The sequence below is a fragment of the Homalodisca vitripennis genome, chromosome 8, assembly GCF_021130785.1.
Source record: "Homalodisca vitripennis isolate AUS2020 chromosome 8, UT_GWSS_2.1, whole genome shotgun sequence".
In the NCBI taxonomy this organism is placed as follows: domain Eukaryota; kingdom Metazoa; phylum Arthropoda; class Insecta; order Hemiptera; family Cicadellidae; genus Homalodisca; species Homalodisca vitripennis.
Genome location: NC_060214.1, coordinates 13,683,651 through 13,706,957, shown reverse-complemented (window position 1 = coordinate 13,706,957; position 23,307 = coordinate 13,683,651). Strand labels below are relative to the sequence as shown.

At 36.6% G+C, this 23,307-nt stretch overlaps 1 protein-coding gene across 1 annotated transcript; it reads left to right on the top strand.

Moving 5' to 3' along the window:
* Window positions 1-4,028: 4,028 nt before the first annotated feature.
* On the top strand, window positions 4,029-23,307 carry LOC124367322 (tRNA (uracil-5-)-methyltransferase homolog A). Its single transcript, XM_046824052.1, has 9 exons — window positions 4,029-4,421; window positions 8,329-8,499; window positions 9,448-9,600; window positions 9,838-10,030; window positions 11,053-11,180; window positions 12,512-12,765; window positions 15,248-15,476; window positions 16,584-16,776; window positions 22,766-23,307. The coding sequence occupies exons 1-9, from the start codon at window positions 4,164-4,166 to the stop codon at window positions 22,999-23,001; spliced, it is 1,815 nt and encodes a 604-aa protein (XP_046680008.1). The 5' UTR covers window positions 4,029-4,163; the 3' UTR covers window positions 23,002-23,307.

Below are 23,307 nucleotides of genomic sequence, written 5' to 3'. Positions count from 1 at the left end.
AAAGTTTAACTCAAGCACACAGCGAGCTGTTCTCTGCTTGTGACTGATTTCCTGTAATTCGTGTCTTTCTTCTTTATATAATTCTTTATAAATTCCAAAACCTCTTCAAATTATTCTTTAATTAGTGTAAAATATTGTCTGAATCTCTCTTCGCCCCCCTCTAAATCAGCCATCAAATATTGGAATTTACCAAATGCTCTTCTGTTTTTTTATTAATGGGGTACACCCAGTGTTTTATTTTACTAACTGAATATAGCACGATTGGATTTTCGTCATCACTACTGGAGCTGTCAGCAACAATCCATGGTACACTCCTCATAAACTCACTGTTACACCAATGTACGCTAAATGTCATTATTTCTTTTCACTGACGGAGATCGCAACTCAATTGAAAGACGAGATGCATGCAAATTTACCCGTCCATCCGCTGGTTGGACGTTTGCGGTGTGAGATACTATTCGGTAGACGCCTAAGACATAAAATATATCCATCGGATGGTTGGACGTTCAGTGTGAGATGCCCGTACTCTCTTAACCCTTTGAGTGCCACAGCGTCGCTAATTTTTGACGCTACGAAAAGTGCATAAAGTGCCAGCGTCGCCAATTTTGACGTTTCGTATTTCGATAGTATTTTATATAGTACAAGATTATTTGGGCCAAATAATCAGACGGCTGTATTCAATAGGTTCCAAACTATCAATAAATACGAGTTTTATGTTGTTTCTCTACTATTTTATCTGTGAAACTTATGTTGTTTGGGTACTTATCAAGAAGCCACTATTTTTGGACGAGTTTTCCTTATCGGGGACAAAATAAATTACATTGTTAAAAACAACTGACTTTATTTAACCTATTTTGGAATGTACAAGTTATTACGACAATCAATTAAATCAAAAACTATAAGAACAATGTTTCATTATTCGGAAATGTCAGGTCATTCATGTGTCTATTTGGAGACGATTTGGAGATAAGAAGTATGACTCATCGAGTATTTTTCTATTCATTATGGAAGAAGGAACGTATAATGAAGTTTATTTTGATCTCTGATAAGGAAAACTCGTCCAAAAATAGTGGGCTGTGATAAGTACCTGTACGATGATTCTGTCTTACAGTCACGCGACGTAGCGGACGAGTACCGTGTTGCGTAACGGCCTTTCTTGTTGTTTATGTGCCGATAACCAAGCATTTGAGTTAATACAAAATAAAATAGTAACTTATATAGTATTTTACTGTATTTCTTTACAAAAGTAATGTATGATTTGAGTTGTGTTCAAGTGAAAAACGTGAATTTTCAGTGTAAATATTATTAGGGTTATTATTTAGTAAATGTAAACTTTTATGTAAATATGTTAGCAAGTATTAGTTTCTAAATTTACTAATCATAATTATTTGTGTTGTATTAATGTTTTATTAGATTTATTGGGAAAACTACATCATTACTAAGTAATTTCTAAACTCTGACAAATGAAGTACAGTTTATAAAATGTCGGTACCGGGCAGCATTTTGTTAATACATATAATGCCATGTTTTTAAAATTCTATAATAAGATATTACACATGGGTTTTATTTATAATCATATGGCCTTTATCATGGTATAAAGAAAAAAAATCTTAAAATATACCGTATACACACAAATTAGGTCGAAACTTAACTTTTTATACAAAAGTAAAAAACTTTTTTTATAAATACTGAAATTTTTTTATTTTTTTAAATCAAATTTTAATTGTAACGATATGTATCATATTCTGCATTTAATAAGAAAAAAAACAACAACAAAATGATGGAAATCTGTTTGGTAGTTATTTTACAACAGCTTTTTTTTCCCAAAAGCTTACAAATATGCGAAAAACAGCGTGGCACTTTATGCATATGCCTTCGGAAAGTACCCGTGGCACTCAAAGGGTTAACGTCGGAGTACACAAGATGCAATCGCTGATCTCAATCCAATCACCAATTTAAAATCAAGCAGGCAACTAGAGCAACTAGATCTACTCACAAAATACGTCTTTTAGTGCCAAATTTGAAGAAAGAGAAGTGTAGATATCAGTTTAGTTACTTGGCTCCAAAACTATTTAATGAATTGCTGCAAAGTCGTGGTGATGACTTGTACTGGGAGAGGAAGCCTAGATTTTAAATGAAAACACTCAAATTTGTAACTTATGAAAAGATCAACTAGTAGGCCTGCTTGTTTGATTCAAAATGTGTGTGTATGTTTACGGTATCTGTGATAGAGGTTTGTTATGGTTGTCTGCTCAGGATATCTGTGTCTAGTATGCATTTTTGTTAATTGTTTATTGCTAAGGGCGCATATTGTGCTAGCTGGGCTCCACAAGGACTATGTGTGTCACCATATGCTTTGACGGTGCCTGATCAGGCAACCTCGGGGGCACCTGAGACCATGAGCCGACTGGTGGCACAGTGCAATGCGCGGTTTGAAGATTCAAACCATAGATGGCAGAAGTGCATATTATCTCAGTGTTGCGTACAGTATTTATTATAATTATATTTATTTGCGTTCAGTATTTCTTATATATTTATATGTTCGTAGTTATGTGATGTCTGGTAAATTATATACATTATGTATTGTTGATTTCTGTTATATTTATATTTAATTGTTATTGCTTGATATTCAATTTACTTTTTATTGCTTGTTTGTTTATATAGTTAATCGCATGTTACTCTCTTCATATTTTATATCTTGTTTTGTTTAGATAGTTTAATATATTATGTCATTTAAAAAATGTTCTAAATTCATTAATATAAATTTAAAAGTAACTCGCCACTGACTTAAAATGTAACATTGTCAATGGTTGTAAGGGAGTATCAATGTAGTATAAATGGGATGTGTGTAACTAAGGACTTTCATAAGACTTCCAGAGATTAAGGAACTATAATATATATTTTTTAATGTGTTAATTTTTCCCGCACGCACTCTTATGGTGCATGGGGGAGTGTAAATTATCCTGTTTTACTATTGAATAAAGATTTTGTGACTTGTGTGATATACTGGATCTGGTAAACGGACTTCAGGAAGGTAAACACCATGCCAGTAAAGTGTAACATAATATACAGAATTTAATGTTATTCGTCATACATAGATTGCACTAACGTAAAACAGAATCATTAAAGTTATATTGTATAATGTGTCTTTTCTCAAGAAAGACTTCTTTAAAATACGTTAATTTTGTTAAAAGACCTTGTAAAATCCAACTCTTATATACCGCACATTTCCCAAACTTCTAATGATATAGCAAAATAAAAGAGAAGTTTTCTAAACCTGTAACGTTCAATAATTAGTTTACGACAATATACATATACATGTGAAATACTGTTAATAGTTTTAAAACTTGTCAAACTGTTGAAAGCTTATTATATAATTGTTTTTTTAGGATAAATTAAAGTTTAAAAAGTATTTTACGTGCAAGTATGTGCAAGGTATGGAAAATTTATTTAATATACAATGCATCAGCTACAAAACGATCAAAAATCTTTTTGTTCCTTTGCGGGAAAGAGTGAGAAAGCTACTAAAACTTTGCACATTTTTACTAAGTTTGAATTTATTAATTATAACTAAGTAGTCTGAAAATGAATATTAAACCCTTATCCCCATTAATGTTTTAATGGGACTATTATGGCAATACATTAACAAACAACAGATTCCAGTTTTGTGACTATTATTTAAGTCAAACATTAGGTAATCCAGAGATGAGAAATGTTTATGGTATATAGTGAGTCGCAGGATAGTGTTTCAATTGCAGCAAAAACAACAGTCTAAGAGAGCAGATTTTAGAAGCACGCTGAAGGGGAAAAAAGTTAATACTTGGACGTGATCATAAAAATGAAAACATCGGTTTATAAAGACAAGAAAAGTCATTAGTTAAAGTTTTGAGTAAATTGGCATATCTTGACTTATTGTCAGGTATTACTGATATAGTGATATTGCCACATTGTGCGTCGTCAACACCACTCCATAGTTTATTGGCCAATCGCCAGGGCCAGTCAATGCCATTGGCATTTCGCGTTTGCCATTATAATTTGTTGGCGTTGGCAATTTGTTTGTTGTGAAGTGCGTGGATTGATCACGTTGTTTTCAAATATTTTTTAGGTTAAGATTACTAAGTGAATGTTTAGGGCCTATAAACTTATCGGGATTCAGTTATAAAATGAGTGATGTTAACGTTATGGATACAACTGAATCTGAATCAAATGAAAGACCTGAGGGTACGTTGAGTGAAGTCGGCGATATTGATGGTGATCCAGAACAAGATACAGCCACTAAACCTAACCTAAGTGATTGTAGTTTACAAACAAAAAGTTCACCTAACAAGAATGATCCATATGCATATATAGATAGAAATGGATTTACATCAGAGAAATTCAAAATAGAAATCAAAGGGTTACCAAAGTTTTATGGCATTGGAGTGAGTAAAATTTACACTAATTTATGTCCAAATAGAAGTTGTCACCTCAACATTTGAATCATCGATGTTCATGATTATCTAAAGCTACTTAAACCAAAATTTTGAACCAGAATTTATATAATATATGTTTGTAGTAGATATTTTAAATTACAGTTCGATATCTTAAAAAGTAATAATTTAATCCTACAGCTGGCATGAAAAGGATTTTCGTCTCCAAAGATCCGTCTGATTTGGTAACAACAAGTAATTGTCACCAAAGCAGACATGTACAGTTAGGCTATTAAAGTTTTAAAGTTTTAATTTTTATTTGATATATTCTGGCAAAGCTTACTGATTTATTGTTTTTACTTTGATGATCGTCTTCCTTGTTTGCATTATATAAAGATCATTCTCAATGGACAGCTGATATAAATGTAATGAGTTAGCTATGTTGTGAAACTGTATAAAAGTGCTGGGTTTTGTGTTTGGAATTATGAATCCAATAGCATTTGTGGGAAAATGTATTTTATAGTTTTTTACTGTTGTTATTACTGTGGTTAAGTTTTCTTAGATTACAGTACAGTTTTACTTGTTCATTATCTGTGAGAACTTAGAGATCGGTCTCTTAAGTGATGTTAGAGAGCTTATTTTGGAGCATCCTATTTCTAGTGATGACGAAGTTTATTTTGACATTGAGGTGAACCTGACGAACCTTGAAACAGATGGGATTTCCTAGTAAGTGTTCTCTCACAATTTTGGTAATTATCATATTAACCGCCGGGGCGGAAAAATACGAGTTTTGCGTTCTTAACTTATTGGAATCGTCCTATATAAAAAAAAAGTATAAGGTTTGATGGGGTGGAAATGAGAAATAACGAAGTTCTAGAAAATAAAAAATTAAATAACTTTCCAGTAATATCTCCATGTTCTACATCCACGTCTAGCGTCACGTGACCTTTTGTGGCCAATGATTGAACCTCGTGATGACGTCATCGGTTGCGCCGCCATCTTTGCAAACGTAAATGAGAAATTACAGAAATGAGCAGAATTTTGATCAAAATTAATAATGTTTTTCTTAATTTCGAGAAAAAAATTAATTACGAGTGCCTCCGGCCATCAGCGCGGGCTTCGGCAGCACCTTCGGTGCTGCCCCGCGCTGATGTCAATAAAAGAAAAACATCCCTCGAGATAGTACCTATCAGTAAAATATAAAATTCTAGAGGGGCTGATCAAAAATATAAATTGAAATGTAATGCAAAGGCAATTATGTAAAATTTAAAAACTAAATAAATCATTAAAAACTCAAATATATAGATGGATATTAACAGAGAACACTTACCATTAGTGTGTTGGCGGATATAGCGAAACAGCAGCAACAAAAAAGTGGTCTATCACAACGAAACGACACAGTCTCCCGGTTTAAAAACACCACTCGACCGCACGACGAACAAATACACTCATTTTTAAAAATGCCCTGTTCTATTAAAAAAGAGATAATTTCGTTTCGGTTAAAACGTAAGCTCTTTACGTGCCCTACGAAACACTCCGACACACACAATTCACTAGGGTTGGTTGAACTAGTGAATGGTTGATTCATCATTGTAAACTCACTCACTCAATCCGACCTACTGAACACGATATCTTGTGTAGAACTGACCTATGCCCCGGACAACTCAGATAACAGGTATGCTATCAGGCTGCTATCAGTCCCGGCCGCAGATAATATTCAAGTAAACAGATTATCCAGACACAGCACACAAACTGAACATTAAAACATTAGAAACTTTACCACTTATCAATATACCCCCTAAAATCATGTTATTTGTCATTTGCACCCCATAGTACTATATATATTTTTTGTTCAGGAGGGTGAGCAGAATACGTTGGTAACGTCAAATTCGTGATTTGCCGCCCCGGCGTTTAATCTTACTGGTACCACAATTTTAAGTCAGGCACAGAAGTTGTTGTTCCACCTGGTAATGTCCTTGGCCGAGCTCATGAAATTGTGAAACTCCCCCACACGGACTGTCACTCGTGTATAAAAACTTAAAAGTGAAAACCAATTTTTTTTTGTTTTAGATATAATTGTGGAGTTCACCCTACACCTGCTATGCACGTACATGCACATTGTAGGCTATGTTCTGTTGGTAGGCTACTAAAACAGTTTTTAGTAATAATTAAAGCATAGTATTTAGTATTTACGAAAAGAGGAGATTCTAATTTATAGAAATGGTTTTGAATACTAGCTAATCTGTTTCAAAGAAAGGAAATGAAGAGGTAAATATGAAATTAACTGCTACACAGGTTGGAAAATCTTATTTTAACATTATTTCCTTGGTAATGTTTTCCTTTAGCCACTCACAATATTTGATGTTTTTTCAAAAGGAAAATGGTTTGAAATGAAATTAAAAAACAAACAGGTGACAATTAAATATTGATGACAAGTAATAGATTTTTAATCTCGTAAAAGGCACTATTAGTTGAATGTGTAACAGTAACGCCTTCGGCAGGTGTTACCCAGCGCTGATGGTGACGAACGAAAAATATCCCTCAAGATAGTACCGATAAGTATAAAATATAAAATTTTTAAAGGCTGATCAGTAATGTTCACAAAGTATTACAAACGAAATCTTCAAGTCTATTAGTCTGTTCGTTTTCAAGATATCAACAGTTTGCCTGATTCCATGAAAAACGTACAAACGCCCAAGGTGTTAAAAACTCGTCTGAAGTGCTTTTTAGCATCTAAAGCATTCTATAGCGTCGACGAGTTTTTGAATTATAGTTGGGAGACCTCCAAATCTAGAAGACTGACACTGGCGTTGGCGGTGGAGAGAATTGGCGAGTGAATTGATGTGAACGAATGTAAAAATTATAGATTTATTCGGTATGACTTTTGCCACATAATTGTATTATTATCAACGGCAATAAAAGACTTGACTTTGACTTTGATATCGTGCAACAGAAAGTTGAATTTTTTTCCAGCCCCTGAGTGATAGGCTTCACTAAAACTCAGCCAATAAAAGAAAAATGGAAAACTAAATGTTCGCCTATTAAATGATCCAGGTCACCTCATAAATAGTTTATTTTAAGCTTCTTTGTCATTAACTTGTTTTTGGATCTCTTCAGACGAACATGACTCAAGATACCAGGAGTCAATTCTGAGACAACGTCTGATTCCAGACTAAGAGGAAGGTGAACTGGAGCTAAACTCAACATTCACATTGAATGATGCTTAGGAGTGAACGCTAATCAGCTACTGAGGCTTATGCTTTTAACATTGAGTTTAAGTTTAAAACTGCGTTTTACATGGGAACTTGTCTCAGATCCTGAATGTTTCAGTCCAGAAACATAGATTTAGTGTGTACAATGCCAATGAATTGTTAAAAATATGAGTATCTATTAATACTAGTTGCTTATAATTTATATTCAGTGTAAATTTTTCCATAAGAAACTCTATTTTGCAAATAAGCTTTTGAAGTGAAACATCTACGGATTTGAAATTAGTTCCTATTTATAACCAGTTTTAAACTTAATCTCCACGTTAAGAGTGATGAGTCTAAGGGCTAACCAGCACTTAGGGTTTGCTTTATAAATTAAAATAATTCTCTTCTTGCAGTACCATTGAATCTATAAATAAATAATATTAATAGATATCATCATGTGACATAATTGCGGAAAACTCCCAAGAACCTTCTTCCAACAGAATAGGTTTACTACTCAACAATAATTTTTTTTTTAAATTAGGTTTTATGTATTTAAATTCAGTCGTACTAAGTTAATTTTGAAGGGCTTCAGGTAAACTTAACTGAATAGTGTAAAATGACAGGTTATCACTTGTTGAGTCCATTTTAAGTAATAACTCTTAATTTGGTCTCTGCAAAATATGTAACGTAATGATCGTTTTTTGGATGATTCTGTTTGATTTCAGGAACTGAAGAAATTGCTGAACACAAAGTTGAAATTGGGCTCCAACAAAATAAAACCTCCCAAGAAAAGAAGCAATTGGGTTTTTGTCTGTTTCCGTTCGGAAGAAGATAGAGAAGAAGCTTTGAAAGTTATCAATGGACTGAAGTGGAAAAACGTAACTTTATCAGCAATTGTGAGTTCTTAAATTGTATGGCAAAAAATAAAAAAAAGAATTTTTGTTTGAGTAGAAAATAATTTTTATTCTGTATACATCAAGTTATGAAGAGTGCATTAAGTCTTTCCATATATTACTGAATATGTTTTACAATTATACATAAATCATGAATTGAGCATAATTTTATCCAACAACCACTTATTAACTGCTTGAATTGCTGATGTTTCCAAATTTGTATATTTTCAGGAGAATTTGAATGTAAGATAAGTGTAATATGTGAATTTTTAACAGTCAATTCCACTGAGTTATATTTAAACCATTGAGACTATGAATGATTGAACCATACGAATTCAAATCATGACTACATTAATAAGTTGAAGAAATTGGTCCAATGTCAAATTATATTCCTGTCATCTAAAGGTGATCTGATCTTTGCAAGGTTTCATATCATCCAATGTACATGGTAAGCCTCATGGACGTGTATATAGGGGGGGGGGAGGGGTTCAAGCACGCCCCCGTCAAATGTTTGAAAAACTAACATTAAAATTGGACCCAGTAGTTTTTTAAATGTTAAAACACATTTATGGGGTCTTAAAAATGAACAATTTCCGGGATAAGATTCCCGAGCCCCTGTGTTTGGAAGGTACGAGTATTTAATACCTCATAAACCGCCCAGTATGCCAGCCCCTCAAAAATAGTTTTATAAATTCAACCCTGCTAGGTCTACTAATTAATAAATATTTTTTTTAAAGATAGTGACTCGTTACATTTTACTCCAATTCCAGTATTGTAGAAGGTATTTTATTACTACTTCCAGTTATGATTGTTCTTTCTTAACCATTCCAATTAATGTAATACTGACTCACCTATTCGCTACAAATAGCTTCTAGATCTCCCTCTATATCTAGGGCTCTAGCAGTCCAATATTAGGGTTTCCACATTTTAACAGAGACATGATTGTAACAGGTAGCGAAGCCGGCACCAGACCCGTTGGTGAAGCGGAGGAATGAGGCGCAGGAAGAAGCAAACAAGAGACTGAAGGTTGACGACCAGAGGACGCAGGAGGAAAAGGTGAAAGACTCGACAGTTCCACTGTGGCGATTACCGAGGGAGGAGCAAGTAAGTTGTCAAAGCTGTGAACAAATTTTTTCATGAGTACGCTTCATTTACAACTCATTCTTTGAGTACTTATCACCTATTTGGCTGCAGTATAATAAGTGCCCACCACCACAATCAAATCATCAGTATTTGTATTTATAAAATGTAACAAACAAAAACGTGTTACATATTACTCGTTGATTCTCTATTGCTGTTTTGAAGGATAAACGTGTTTAATAAAATGTTATCTTTCAACAGGCTAACCAAAAGACCAATAATGTGAAGAGAATCGTGAGAAACATAATTTACGACATCGAGAGGCAAAACAAAGGACTGAAGACGTACTTCAATACTCAGAGGGATAATAATGAAGGTGCTCCGCTGAAAATGCACCCGATTGTCATGGACAGTCAAGACACTGGTTATAGAAACAAGTGTGAGTTCACCATCGGTAAGTCTGTTATGAAAATATATCATCAATCAGATTAATGGGTTTAACCCTTCTGCTAACAGCTGGTATATACAAGGGCTATTCAGAAAGTAAAGAATGTTTTTGAATTAAAAAAAAATTACAAGGAAATCATTTTATTACATACATGTGAAAGAAGGACTAAAATACTATTTTTCTACATAATGTAATCATCATACAAATTTAGGTACTTACCATAGCGGTGGACAAGCTTTGTTATTACTGTCAGAATCCTGCTGCCTGTGATCTGAGCCTCTCAGTGACACGTACTTGGAACTCCTCATAGTTATCAAAACGCTATGTTTATAGCTAGGACTTCATTTTTGGTATCAAGTGAAAATCACTTTGAGCAAGATCATGATTAGTGGGGATGGAGGGGGGTTGAGGAAAACTTCCCAGTTGAACGAAAACTTGTGTAAGGTGTGCCGTATGAGATTGGGCCAATTAAGCTTTTGCATTGCAATTCAGGCAAAAGCCAAATTTAGGATTACAATTATGAATACCTGCCTGTTATTTAACAAATTTCTTGTTTTGGTCTTGATTTCAAACATACCTCAACAGAGATAGTTTTTATTTTTCAATTTTGTGATGCAGATGATTGAAGCTCTTGCCTGGAAATGATAGGCTCTCTTCACCAGGATAGGTTTGTATTATTATCTGTCAAAATATCAAAATGATATGACTGAACCAGGATTCAAACCATGATTGTAGGATTTGTAAGCTGTGATTTTAATCTCATCTATCATGGTTTGTACCTGAAAAGTAACCAAATTTGTGCTTTTTTTAGGAAGTAAATTAAATTCAAATGCAACTGGATTTTTGTCAAGTTTTTTTGTACTTTTACTGAAAGGAGAGTGTGAGTGAATTGATTAATGTTTTTTTTTATGTAATATTTCCAAAGCCATTTAATTGTAACTCAATCAGTCTCATATAATATTATATCAGTAATCTTGAACCTGAAACATAATCTAGAAATTATAACAGAGACATGTGGATGTTTATAGGTATCAATGATGAGACAGGTGAAAAGACTGTGGGAATGAGACTGGGAAGCTATGCGACTGGCACGGTGGGAGTAGCACCTGTCTATAACCTGCCTCACGTCCCGGACCGTATGAAGCAGGCAGTCAAGGTGAGTGATCTAGGCAGGGCAGACAATATTTTTCTTTGAGTTCGGCTTGTGAAATTGACCATTTGTTATGCAGTGAAACCACGTTATAACGATTTTACGCTGAGATGACCTGCACCGCTATTAAGGGATTTAGGGATTTTTAAAACTATTCTAGTGGCAGGGAGCCGGATCTCAAATATCTGAAATTTGCCTTCTGAGTAATTATTGGACAGGAATGATGTTAATGTTCTAACATGTTTAGTCTGGCAACACAGTGACAGGTGAAATCTTGCTTGAGCCAAACTAGTAAACAATGAGTCATTTTGTTTGCGGAAAACAACACATAGAACGTTTTGTATACAACACTGATTAATCATACATAGAGGATCAAAATAACAAATTATCGTAGTTTTGTAAATTGTATTTAGCTACCAGTTCGTATTTTGTATGTCCACGTTCTTGTATTGCTTGTGTCTGGTGATTGGCAGTAAAGAAACAAACAATTACTAATTTTTCTTTTCCTCGTATTTGCGTAGTTTACAAGGTATATATAAAGAGCAGGACCGGAGGTGAGGGGTAGCGCATCTGTATTTTCACTTACGCTGTGCCGCCATCACAGCAAATCTCGCGTTCAGTGTGCCCTATAAAAGTAGCTAAATACAGCGGCGATTTCAGGGACAAAACGTACCGAAAATTGACTTTTTACGTAATAAAACGTTACAAGTATGAAACGTTAAATGCGTGAAATGTTTTGCACTAAAAAGCCATATTATTCGTTAGTGAAAAGTAAAATAGACTTTATAAGGAAGACGTTATAGTGTGATTCACTTTAACTCGGAGACTCTTATCTCTTAGTAAAACTCTGCTACAAATATCTCAGCCAAATTGTATATGATGGTATCTTGGAAGTTCCTTGTCACGGTGAAAGTGTTTAAAGCCAAAATACTTTTATTACAAGCTAGCTAAAGGACGGAAAAATACTGGGTAGTCCAATACGTTGTTTCATAAGCAGTTATATAAAGCTACCACATAATGGTAGCAAAAATCAGAAAGATAGCTTCATTATATCACACCTAGACATCCCAAGGTTATTGTATCATCAGGCTCCTACTCGAGGTGCTTGACCGCAAAAGGGTTTACTGAAAATATTTTAATGGCATGATTATTTGTGTGAAAATCGAATGATATGTCTCAATTCATATGTCCTTCAGCCATTCTGTCCGAAATGTCACCCGTAATAACTAATAATAATAATAAATTTATACAGTTTAAATTGTTCACCTGCTTTAGATGTGGTTCACTTATTAACCCAATTTCACCAGTTTCAACCATACCAATATACTGTCCAACAGGTGTTTGAGGGGATGGTGAGAGCATCTCCGTTGGAAGTTTTCAACCCGGAGACGTACTCCGGCCACTGGCGACAGTTGACAGTGAGGCTCGGCATGAACACTCAGCAGCTGATGCTGATAGTGGGCATCCATCCTCAGCAGCTCACACAGCAGGAGGTGGTGGACTTCAAGCAGCAGCTGAAGGAGTTCTTTACTTCAGGCGAAGGACAGGTCCTTAACGTCACCTCCCTGTACTACCAGGAGATCACTAAGAGGTGACTGTTCTTTACAAATATAGCTGTCGTAAAGAAGTACATTCTTTTAAAATAACCGTAATATTATTTGAAAAATAATTTTTATTCCCTGTGTGAGATCAATAAGTTACGTTGGATTCTGAAGATTAACCCTACTCCACCCCAGTATATGTGGCATGCCACACGGCATTTTCGCACATCATCGGGAACAAACAAGGGGGATCGTCATGGTTGGAGGGGGATTTCACCCAGTTTAGGAGTGCAGCAATATTTTAGTTTGTATTTTCCAGTACTAGTAGTACTGTTTATACTAGCATTAAATTTGGTTTCAAGTTATTATATTTAGAGATTTTATTATAGGTTATATACCAGGTGTCCCAATAGGTTATATACCTGGTGTCCCAAAGTCACGTCTCCTCTCCATTAACTTTTAAACAAAAATATATCAAGCAATATCCATGGAATTGTTATAATACTAAAAAATCATAGTTTTTGGGACGTATGAGAACTTTAACTGCCAACCCTAAATGGTAAACTAGGAGTAAGTTAACATTTTTAAAGTGTAAACCTCGATTTCGTTTTAAAGACCTTTGTAAAAGAAGAACAATGCCGCAAACCAGAAGTCTCTATCTCAATCCAGTACTCAATGGTGGCCTGTCAGTTTTAATTTTAAAAATACGCTACAAATTAATATTTTTGTTAAATAAATATCTGTTTTGATACTTTAATAACAAAAATTCAGGATTTAAGGAAGTTCAATGTTTGTGTTATTTGATTATTAACACAGGTGGCCTCTAATCAAAACATTGTAATTAAATTGAAGAATTTTTGTTCGAAAACTGCCATGGTAAAAAAGTGTTCCAGATTTTCAGATGAGGGAAAAGAAGAACTTATATGAGTCTGCTTCTAATGCTCTGGTGTTATATTCACTACGGAAGGGTACAGCAGTAGTGTATGGAGTCACTCAGTGGCATAACTAGGAATTGGCTTTGGGGGAGGGAGGGGGGAGGAGGTGTATCCGATTGAAGAACACACCACACCAGGTAGTACAAAATAAATCTGGATACATCTAAATTCTTATTAGTCAGAGAGGCCTAATTCTAGGCAAAACATTTATCTGCTGCATTTGAGACAAGTAGGATTGACTTAACGTTTAAAATTCTAATATTTTATTTACTTGTAGGGCTTTTTCTGGGGAAGGGGGTTACCTTCCTTACATCCTCCTCTTAGTTAAGCCGTTGGAATGACTCTTAGCCACATTAAGGTGCTTGATAGTCAGTTAATGCCAAGAACCTTCACTACTCACTATCCTCACTGTCACAAGTTCGTAGATCGAAGCAAGGAGGATATATGACTAGTACTTAGAACTACCAAGCATCTTCTCTAGTCTGTATCCTCACTGTCACAAGTTTCATAGATCGAAGCAAGCAGGATTATATGACTAGTACTTAGAACTACCAAGCATCTTCTCTAGTCAGTATCCTCAATGTCACAAGGTTCGTAGATCGAAGCAAGAAGGATATATGACTAGTACTTAGAACTACCAAGCATCTTCTCTAGTCTGTATCCTCACTGTCACAAGGTTCGTAGATCGAAACAAGGAGGATATATGACTAGTACTTAGAACTACCAAGCATCTTCTCTAGACTGTATCCTCACTGTCACAAGTTTCATAGATCGAAGCAAGCAGGATATATGACTAGTACTTAGAACTACCAAGCATCTTCTCTAGTCTATCCTCACTATCACAAGGTTCGTAGATCCAAGCAAGCAGGATATATGACTAGTACTTAGAACGAACTACCAAGCATCTTCTCTAGTCTGTATCCTCACACAAGATTTCTAGATCAAACCAAGGAGGTTATACGACTACTACATGGAACGCTAACAGGGCATGGTCTTCTTCGGAAACAACTGGTGAAGGTATGTTAAGCCAGGCTGATGAATCCAGACTCTGTGGAGAGGTCGTTACATGTGGCTGAACTATACCTAAGGCTCATTTATTCTTCTTCTATGGTCTATTGCCATGCAATAGTTGTACCAACCACTGAAAACAACTTCAATGGGGAAATACATCACCCTTGTCCAAACATCAAAGATGGCATACCACTCTCTTACTATTGCAGAATAATTAAAGAGCAGTTGTTCAGCAGTTTCCTCTTGTTCATCACACATTCTACAGAGCAGATTCTCCTGAAGGATGCTGACTCTGTGAAGATGCTTCCTCAGGTGACTATGTCCCGTGATCAGACCTATAACCCGAGAAGTCATTGATCTACTTTGCTCACTGCTTTGCTCTACTACTGAGCTCAAAGAATATTAACAACAGGAGCTCACGAATGTAATTGTTTTCGCAGAAGCCTCAAATTTGAGGGATCAGGTTGAATAAATTGGATTTGTAATCAAACTTTCATTGGTATTTACTTTTCTTTAAGTGATTTAAGACTCAATGGATAATAATTCTTCTGTGCCGAACTAATGGATTAACGATGGCTGTTGACAGACAGAGTGGGGCTGAACAGTGTCTGGAGTTGGTGGCCGGAGAGGACCACATCTCCGAACTGTTGTGTGGTCTCCGCTTCAACATCTCCCCGATGTCGTTCTTCCAGGTGAACACTGGTGCGGCAGAGCTGCTCTATCGTGCGGTGGGCTCCTTGGCGCAGCTCACGCCGCAGACCACACTGGTCGATGTGTGCTGCGGTACGGGTAGCATCGGACTCTCTCTTGCCAAAGTGAGTTTTTCAATTCAATTCAATTCAAAAAACTTTATTGAAAAAAAAAATTTTTTTAAATATTTTATCATTCCCTATGTGCAATCGCACGTGTGGGGTTATTATAATTTAATTATTATACACTTTATTCTATATGGATATGGATGCAGTCCTTGTTGTACCACCATCTCCCTGCATTTGATAAGCAATATAATTTGATAACAACAAACTATACATATATAATAACTTACAAGAAGGAATAACAATAAATTAGCAATATAACTAACATAACAATAACAATATTAATACATGACAAATAAACTGATTTATAACTCAACTGTCATAGAACTGAATTTTATACATTCTAATAAATATTTAATATTTTATGGCAACCTTTCAATAAATAAGCATTAATAAATAAAGAAGCTAAATTATTAACAATATAACTAACATAACAATAACAATTAATACATAAAAAAATAAACTTAAATATGTCAACAATCATAGAATTTAATTTAATAACATTATAATAAATATTTTTACATTTCACCGCAACTTTAAATAAATAAACATTAGTAACCAAACAAGCAATGGGCGTAGTTAAATAACAACAGAATAATCATTGTGCATTGCAAATCATGGCTTGTCCTCTTCAGAATTGGCAAGGCACTGCCCCGGACAACATTCAGAACATTTGAATATTTATTAAATATTTCTAACAATTTATAATTCAGTTGTTTTGGAAATTTTCCGTTTATAAATTGGCATAGCCAGAGTATTTGTAACGGATGCTCGAGTATTTCTGAGAAAAACCTTACTTTCAAACATTTCTTTATTTTTCACTGTAAACATTAATACAGAAAAAACATAGAGTTGCTGTAAATTTAAGATGCCTATTTCCATAAACATATGTGATACACTTCCATATCTAGTCATATTACATATATTCCTAACAGCAAATCTCTGCATTAATTGTAAGGGCATCAATATTGTAGGATATTGATTTTCTTATATTCTTCACCATTTTGACCCATCTCTTTTGTTGTATAATTCTTGTTATGTCCTTAAAATTATTGTCAATATGCTGTCTCAGTAATTAATGTTTCCATGGCATGTTGATGTTGACAGGACTGCGGTCAAGTGCTGGGGTTGGAGTTGATGGAGCAGGCTGTGGTAGATGCTCGGCAAAATGCGGTCAACAACAGTATTACCAACTGTGAATTCTTCTCCGGCCCAGCCGAGGACATTTTACAGTCAGTTGTGGACCGAGCCAAGTTCGACGACGTTGTGGCCGTCGTTGACCCACCCAGAGCTGGCCTACGTGAGTTTCACTTGTTGTATACAAATTTTTTTATTTGGTTGACGCAGGTATTTATTTTGTAGGACAGGACTAACACTTGTCACTTCACCAGCAACACTATAGTATGTAGTATATCACACACTATTGTGTGATACAATTAAACAAAGTGATGATATTCAATTTCTTCATTAAATTACAATTCCTGCTCAGACCGTACAGATTAGTCAAAGAGAAAAAAAGTGGATGGTGCAGGTAAAACTGTCATACACCTAATGTACATACAATGTTTAAAACTTAACTCTTTGCACGCCACTAATAAATCCATTAACTTTCCTATAACGCCAAGGCAAGTAAAAATATTGTTTTTCTTTAAGTTGAAAGCTAATTTTTATTATAACTAAATTATAAAAGGTAAAAGCAAAAAAAAGGTATAAAACAGGGCATTTTACTTAAAATTAGCGTATTTATTGATAAAATAAAAAAAAGAACTATTTACAAAACTGTTTCTTTAAAATAAATTTCAATTTCATTGTAATACACACCACGGATATATTTGGTTATGACTCTGTAGGAGACGCAGAACTCGCGATCAGGTGGTCGGAGTTAGACAAAGGACACTCCCCTCTCCCTGCCGCAGAGTGAAGTTTTGTTTATAATAAAGGGTTAGCCAGTGAAACGGGAAGATTGGAGATGTCCTTGACAGTTGGAATGTGTGAGTGGTGGGGGTAATAGTGGCCGGCTCCTTTCTACCTCCGTGTCCTGCCATTTAGTTGAGATGGATCGTTGGAAGGGTAAACATTACGGCTACGCAGTTAAAGTGTATTATACGAATGGTGAGAGTTTGGTGAAAACGCGACGTGCTTTTCGACGCCATTGTCAACATACCGCGCAACAGGCCTGTTCCTTCGGATAACGCAATTCGGAAACAACCTTGAACAAACTGGATCAACGTTTCCAAAATGAGGTGGGAGTGCAAAAACCTTTCGAACCCCTCAAAATATCGCTACTGTTCAACAGGCAATGCTCAGAAGTTCACGCCGATCTGCCAAACAACAAGCTCTACGCCTTGGAATAAGTAACACTTCGGTGAGAAGGATTCTTCATCAAGATTTAAATTTTCACCCATATAAAATACAGATTTGTGCAATCTCTCAAACCAACTGACCATCAGAAACGATTAAAGTGTTGTGAGGAAATGGCCAGAAGACTTGAAGAAAATGTCGACCAAGTAAACAACTTGTAGATGAACGATGAGGCGCATTTCCACCTCTCTGGTTTTGTTAACCCTGGTTTGATAACTGGTTTGAGGAAAAACCCTGGCGCACTTCATCAAACGCCTCTTCATGCTGAAAAAGTGACGGTTTTTGGTGTGCAATGTCAGCAAGAGGAATCATAGGCCCATTTTTCTTTGAGGATAGCAATGAAAGTGCTGTGACTGTTAACGTTACGTTTGCATTGATCCAGAACTTTCTTACGCCACAACTCTCCCGTTTTCCAGTAAATGAACACACAATGTTCCAACAAGATGGGGCAACAATCCACACTGCAAGAGTTGCTATGAATGCTGTGAATTCTTTGTTTCCAGGTAGCGTCATTTCCCGAAAAACGGGGATATCCCTTGGCTCCCTCGCTCTCTAGATTTGACAGCCTGTGACTTTTTCTATGGGGTTATTTAAAAAACAAGAGTTTTTCAGAACGATCCACCTAGAACTATCCTTGCCCCTAAAAAAAAACGAATTCGGGACGAAATCGAAGGAATACCAGTCAATATGCTGCAAAATGTCATGAGAAACTTCCAGGCAATGCTCAGAAGTTCACGCCGATCTGGCCAAACAACAAGCTCTACGCCTTGGAATAAGTAACACTTCGGTGAGAAGGATTCTTCATCAAGATTTAAATTTTCACCCATATAAAATACAGATTGTGCAATCTCTCAAACCAACTGACCATCAGAAACGATTAAAGTGTTGTGAGGAAATGGCCAGAAGACTTGAAGAAAATGTCGACCAAGTAAACAACTTGTAGATGAACGATGAGGCGCATTTCCACCTCTCTGGTTTTGTTAACCCTGGTTTGATAACTGGTTTGAGGAAAACCCTGGCGCACTTCATCAAACGCCTCTTCATGCTGAAAAAAGTGACGGTTTGGTGTGCAATGTCAGCAAGAGGAATCATAGGCCCATTTTTCTTTGAGATAGCAATGAAAGTGCTGTGACTGTTAACGTTACGTTGCATTGATCCAGAACTTTCTTACGCCACAACTCTTCCGTTTTCCAGTAAATGAACACACAATGTTCCAACAAGATGGGGCAACAATCCACACTGCAAGAGTTGCTATGAATGCTGTGAATTCTTTGTTTCCAGGTAGCGTCATTTCCCGAAACGGGGATATCCCTTGGCTCCCTCGCTCTCTAGATTTGACAGCCTGTGACTTTTTCTATGGGGTTTATTTAAAAACAAGAGTTTTTCTGAACGATCCACCTAGAACTATCCTTGCCCTAAAAAAACGAATTCGGGACGAAATCGAAGGAATACCAGTCAATATGCTGCAAAATGTCATGAGAAACTTCCAGGCCCGGCTGCAGCAGTACATAATATTCCAATGGAGGACATTATGACAAGTGTTATATTCGAAAAAATAATTTTTTTCACTTATTGTACAGTAAATGGTTACCTTTTTTCTTTATAATTATAACCATTAAATAATAAAAATTTAATTTTCTTAAAGAATTAGTTACTTATTTAAATCTTCCCGTTTCACTGGCTAACCCTGTACTACCTGGGCAACCGCGATAAGCATGGAGCATGCACTGGGCATTTCAAAGGCTTTTTGTGAACTAAAAATCTCTCTAAGAGACATAATCTATAATATCGGATATAACTGTATTTGGCGTTTTGGTCAAAGTCTATCATTGTAATATATCCGTCTACGGGAGGGGAAGGATTAATTGGTTGGGGTATGTGACTTTTTATATTATTCATGGTATGCAGTACACCATTGAAAGCTCTAACCATTTGGGGTTGGCTGTATTCGACTCGGGCTGTCCGTGAATAGTGCTGCTGTACAGACCCAACTGCTCTGATGGGAATTTGCATGAATCTCGCACTCCAAATGTTCTTCCAGCTCATTGAATCTAGCTTACTTATAATTTTGTCGTTTCGTTTGAAGTGGATGTTTTCTTGTAGAAAAATTAAACTACCAGTGTTTTGAGGCAATGCAAAATATTTTTTGACCAATTAAATATTTTGATACCTCGGATCAATCTTATATTGTTTTTTTTCTAGGAAAAATCTCTATGTCCTGTTGTAAAAAATTGAATGAATTTCTTATCAAATATTAAATTTTACTAATTACTGATGGAAGTGATTTAAACAAAGAACAAAAAACACTGCTACAAAAAATGCATTTTGTAATCCAAAGAGACAAATAGGTATTTTAGGTGTATTTTTTAAGAAAATATAACTCTTTACGAAGGAGGGACAACTGGTGTCTCACACAATAATTGGCTACCCTTTTTTCTTTTTCTTTTTTTTTTTTTGAGGGAGAGGCAGGAAAAATGCAATTACGCACGCAGGTGGCCAGCCTGTAGTGTGGGACTCCCCTAAAAACGGGTTTACCCACTAAAAAATTTCCTCTACTCTTTAGATTTCTAACCTGACATTACGTCAGGCTAGGCCTAAATTTGGCTTAAGCCCGTGGGGCTCGCTCCTTATCCAGCCGCTCGGTCAACGGTCAAGGGATCTAGGCCACTTCGCGGTCCAGATTGGGTCTCTTTTCCAGGAGGATGACCCGGACGAACTGTGACAAACAATCCCAGTTCCCCTCATCCTCCATAATCCTTTCGCAGACCGTGTCCACCGAAAAAAAACACCGTTTTCTTGTGGCCTCCAGGCGGAGCCTTTCCCAACGCGGACAGCGGAAGAAGGTGTGTTCCGCGTCGTCGGGGACGCCCGGGCAGTAGATGCAATCCAGTGAACCGTCTTGCCCACTCGGTTCAGGTACGACTTAAAATAGCCGTGACCTGTCAGGAACTGCGTGAGGTAGTAGTCCACCTCGCCATTCCGACTTTCGACCTATGGTTGAACCTACTCGATGAGTCGCGCAGTCCATCGTCCTCGGGTTTCGTGCTCCCAGCTGTGTTGCCACTGCTGGAAGGTTCGGGCGCGCTCTTCGGATCTTGCTGCGTCCTTGCCGATCTCGCCTTGTCTCTGATAAATCGCCTTCCTCTCCCCTGCCAAGAGCTTGACAGGGATGACACCGGCAACCACCACGACGGCAGGCTCGGATACTGTCCGATAGGCGGAACACATCTGGAGCGCAGCTTGACGCTGAGCCCGGGTGAGTCACAACCTATAGAATTCCTTGGTGAGAGCGTCTGCCCACACCTCTGCTCCATAAAGGAGCACGGACTGTACTGCGGATATCAATAACCGTCTTCTGCTGGACCGAGGCCCCCACACATTGGCCATCAGCTTACTAAGATTAGAGACCACCTTAGCAGCCTTGTCCGCCGTACGGAAGATCTGGTCTCTCCAGCTTAACTTGTTGTCCACCATGACTCCGAGGTACTTGGCGGCACGCGTTGACTGGACCACTTCCCTTCCCACTCGCAGCGGGACGACGGTATTAATTCTCTTCTTTGTGAGGATCACGATTTCCGTCTTGCTCAGAGCAAGCGAAAGACCGTGATCGGACATCCAGGCGTTGACCACGCGCATGACCTGGTTCAACTTTAGCTGGACCACCTCAACCACGGACGTTGTTTCCTCGATGAGAGCCGCAACGTCATCGGCGTACCCAACTAAGATGGTTTCCTCTGGCATCTCGGATCTCAGGAGGCTGTCATAAGTCACCCTGTTAACCAGACAGATGTCAATAATCACAGTTGACTTCAACAGGTCTAATTACCTCAGTTTGTCATAGTGTACTATCTTTAATATTGCTTCCTATTAGTTATTATAACATCTTATAAAATGTGATAATGTGGTTTTTAGGTAACTTACCATTTTTAACAATAGTCCACATTTAGTTTTACCTTCCTAACACTATCAGCCCTGGACATCTATGTTACTGTACAATTAGTGTAAATACCATTACCATAACTCTTCACGTGGGGCTGAGAATGTTAATATTATGTACTTTAGATAGTCTTGTGTTGCTATTTAAACTTCCATAATTACCCAATATATCATATTAGTATGTTTAAGTTAACTAGCACTTAGTTGAATACATAATATTTTCCATTTGGGTAGCACTACTTTGTTTGCTTTCTTTCTTTATATATGCATGTACTAGTAATGTTCTATCTTATTTCACATTATAAAGGTGCAAGTAATATATTGCAATCTTTTTAGTTGTCCATAAAATCAGTGTACAAATTCTAGAATTTAATTTTTACTTTTGACTTTTTGACTCGAAAATGAATAGAGTACTTCCTCAGATGAAGAGTTATCTATGTCTAGGACCTTTCTAAGAGCCACGGGATTTGATTTTCTTTAACCTTATAATTGCTTGTTTGACAAAGCCATTGGCAATCACAGACAGTCAGACATTTTGCTTTTCATTGTGAACATTACTTCGTACTTTCAGAAACAATTGGTACAATTTTTAACTGCAGTACAGCTCTTAATGTCTTATCCGTACACAAAACGTAATTCACAATGGATTTTAGGGGATTGCATTTTTTCAGCCAAAAAATCTAATACTACATACCGCACTGTTGAATTGATTGTGGCAGCCATTTTGAACAAAAGTTATTGAGTGGCAAAGCCACCTTCACTATGACACTGCAGAAGTGCAATGAACGTCAGTACACAGCACCATCCGTATTGCACCATTACCCCCCTCCCCCCCACCAATGTAGGCGATCATATTCATTGGCAACTTACTCTCAGAATAAGCCTCTTACTATAGATTTTTAAGAAAATTTACAAAAATGAGATACCGCAGCATTGTCACCAAATACTGCTTGTCAGTCTCATCCTGTCACCAAATAATTCTTTTGTTTTAGGTCAAAACGCAGTGTTGATGCTAAGGCGGACGTCCAAGATCAAGAAGATTGCGTACCTCGCTTGCGACCTGAAATCTGCCTCCAAAAACCTGGTGGATCTGGCACGACCGGCTTCCAAGACACTGTCCGGCGCCCCCTTCGTACCAGTGGCTGTTACGCCGGTAGACATGTTCCCCCTCACCGACCACTTTGAGGTCATCATCTACCTCGAGAGGCTGGTAGAAACGCAAAGCTAGATTTCTAAACCCTCAAGCTGGCAGGCAAACTCTTTGCAGTGGGTCAGACTATCCATTTTACTTTTCAAAGGTCTATTTCAACTTCAATCAATTATCTGTAAATTTAACAAAATTGTTTTTTAATACTGTACTTTAAAAACATTTTTGTACATTAAATGTTTTAATTAGATTTTTAAATCAAGCTAAATAGACAGAAAAAGTAAAATTATTCCATCTTCAAATTTTGTTTTATTCTTTATTTTTGCAGCAATTTGATTTTGTTGCAATAAAATAATATCCATTTCTTCAAACTTTGCACTATGGATA

Coding starts and splice junctions, on each gene's coding strand:
- LOC124367322 (XM_046824052.1), top strand. CDS start 4,164: ATGAGTGATGTTAACGTTATGGATACAACTGAATCTGAATCAAATGAA. Junction 8,500..9,447: donor ACGTAACTTTATCAGCAATT/GTGAGTTCTTAA, acceptor TGATTGTAACAG/GTAGCGAAGCCGGCACCAGA. Junction 15,477..16,583: donor TCGGACTCTCTCTTGCCAAA/GTGAGTTTTTCA, acceptor TGATGTTGACAG/GACTGCGGTCAAGTGCTGGG.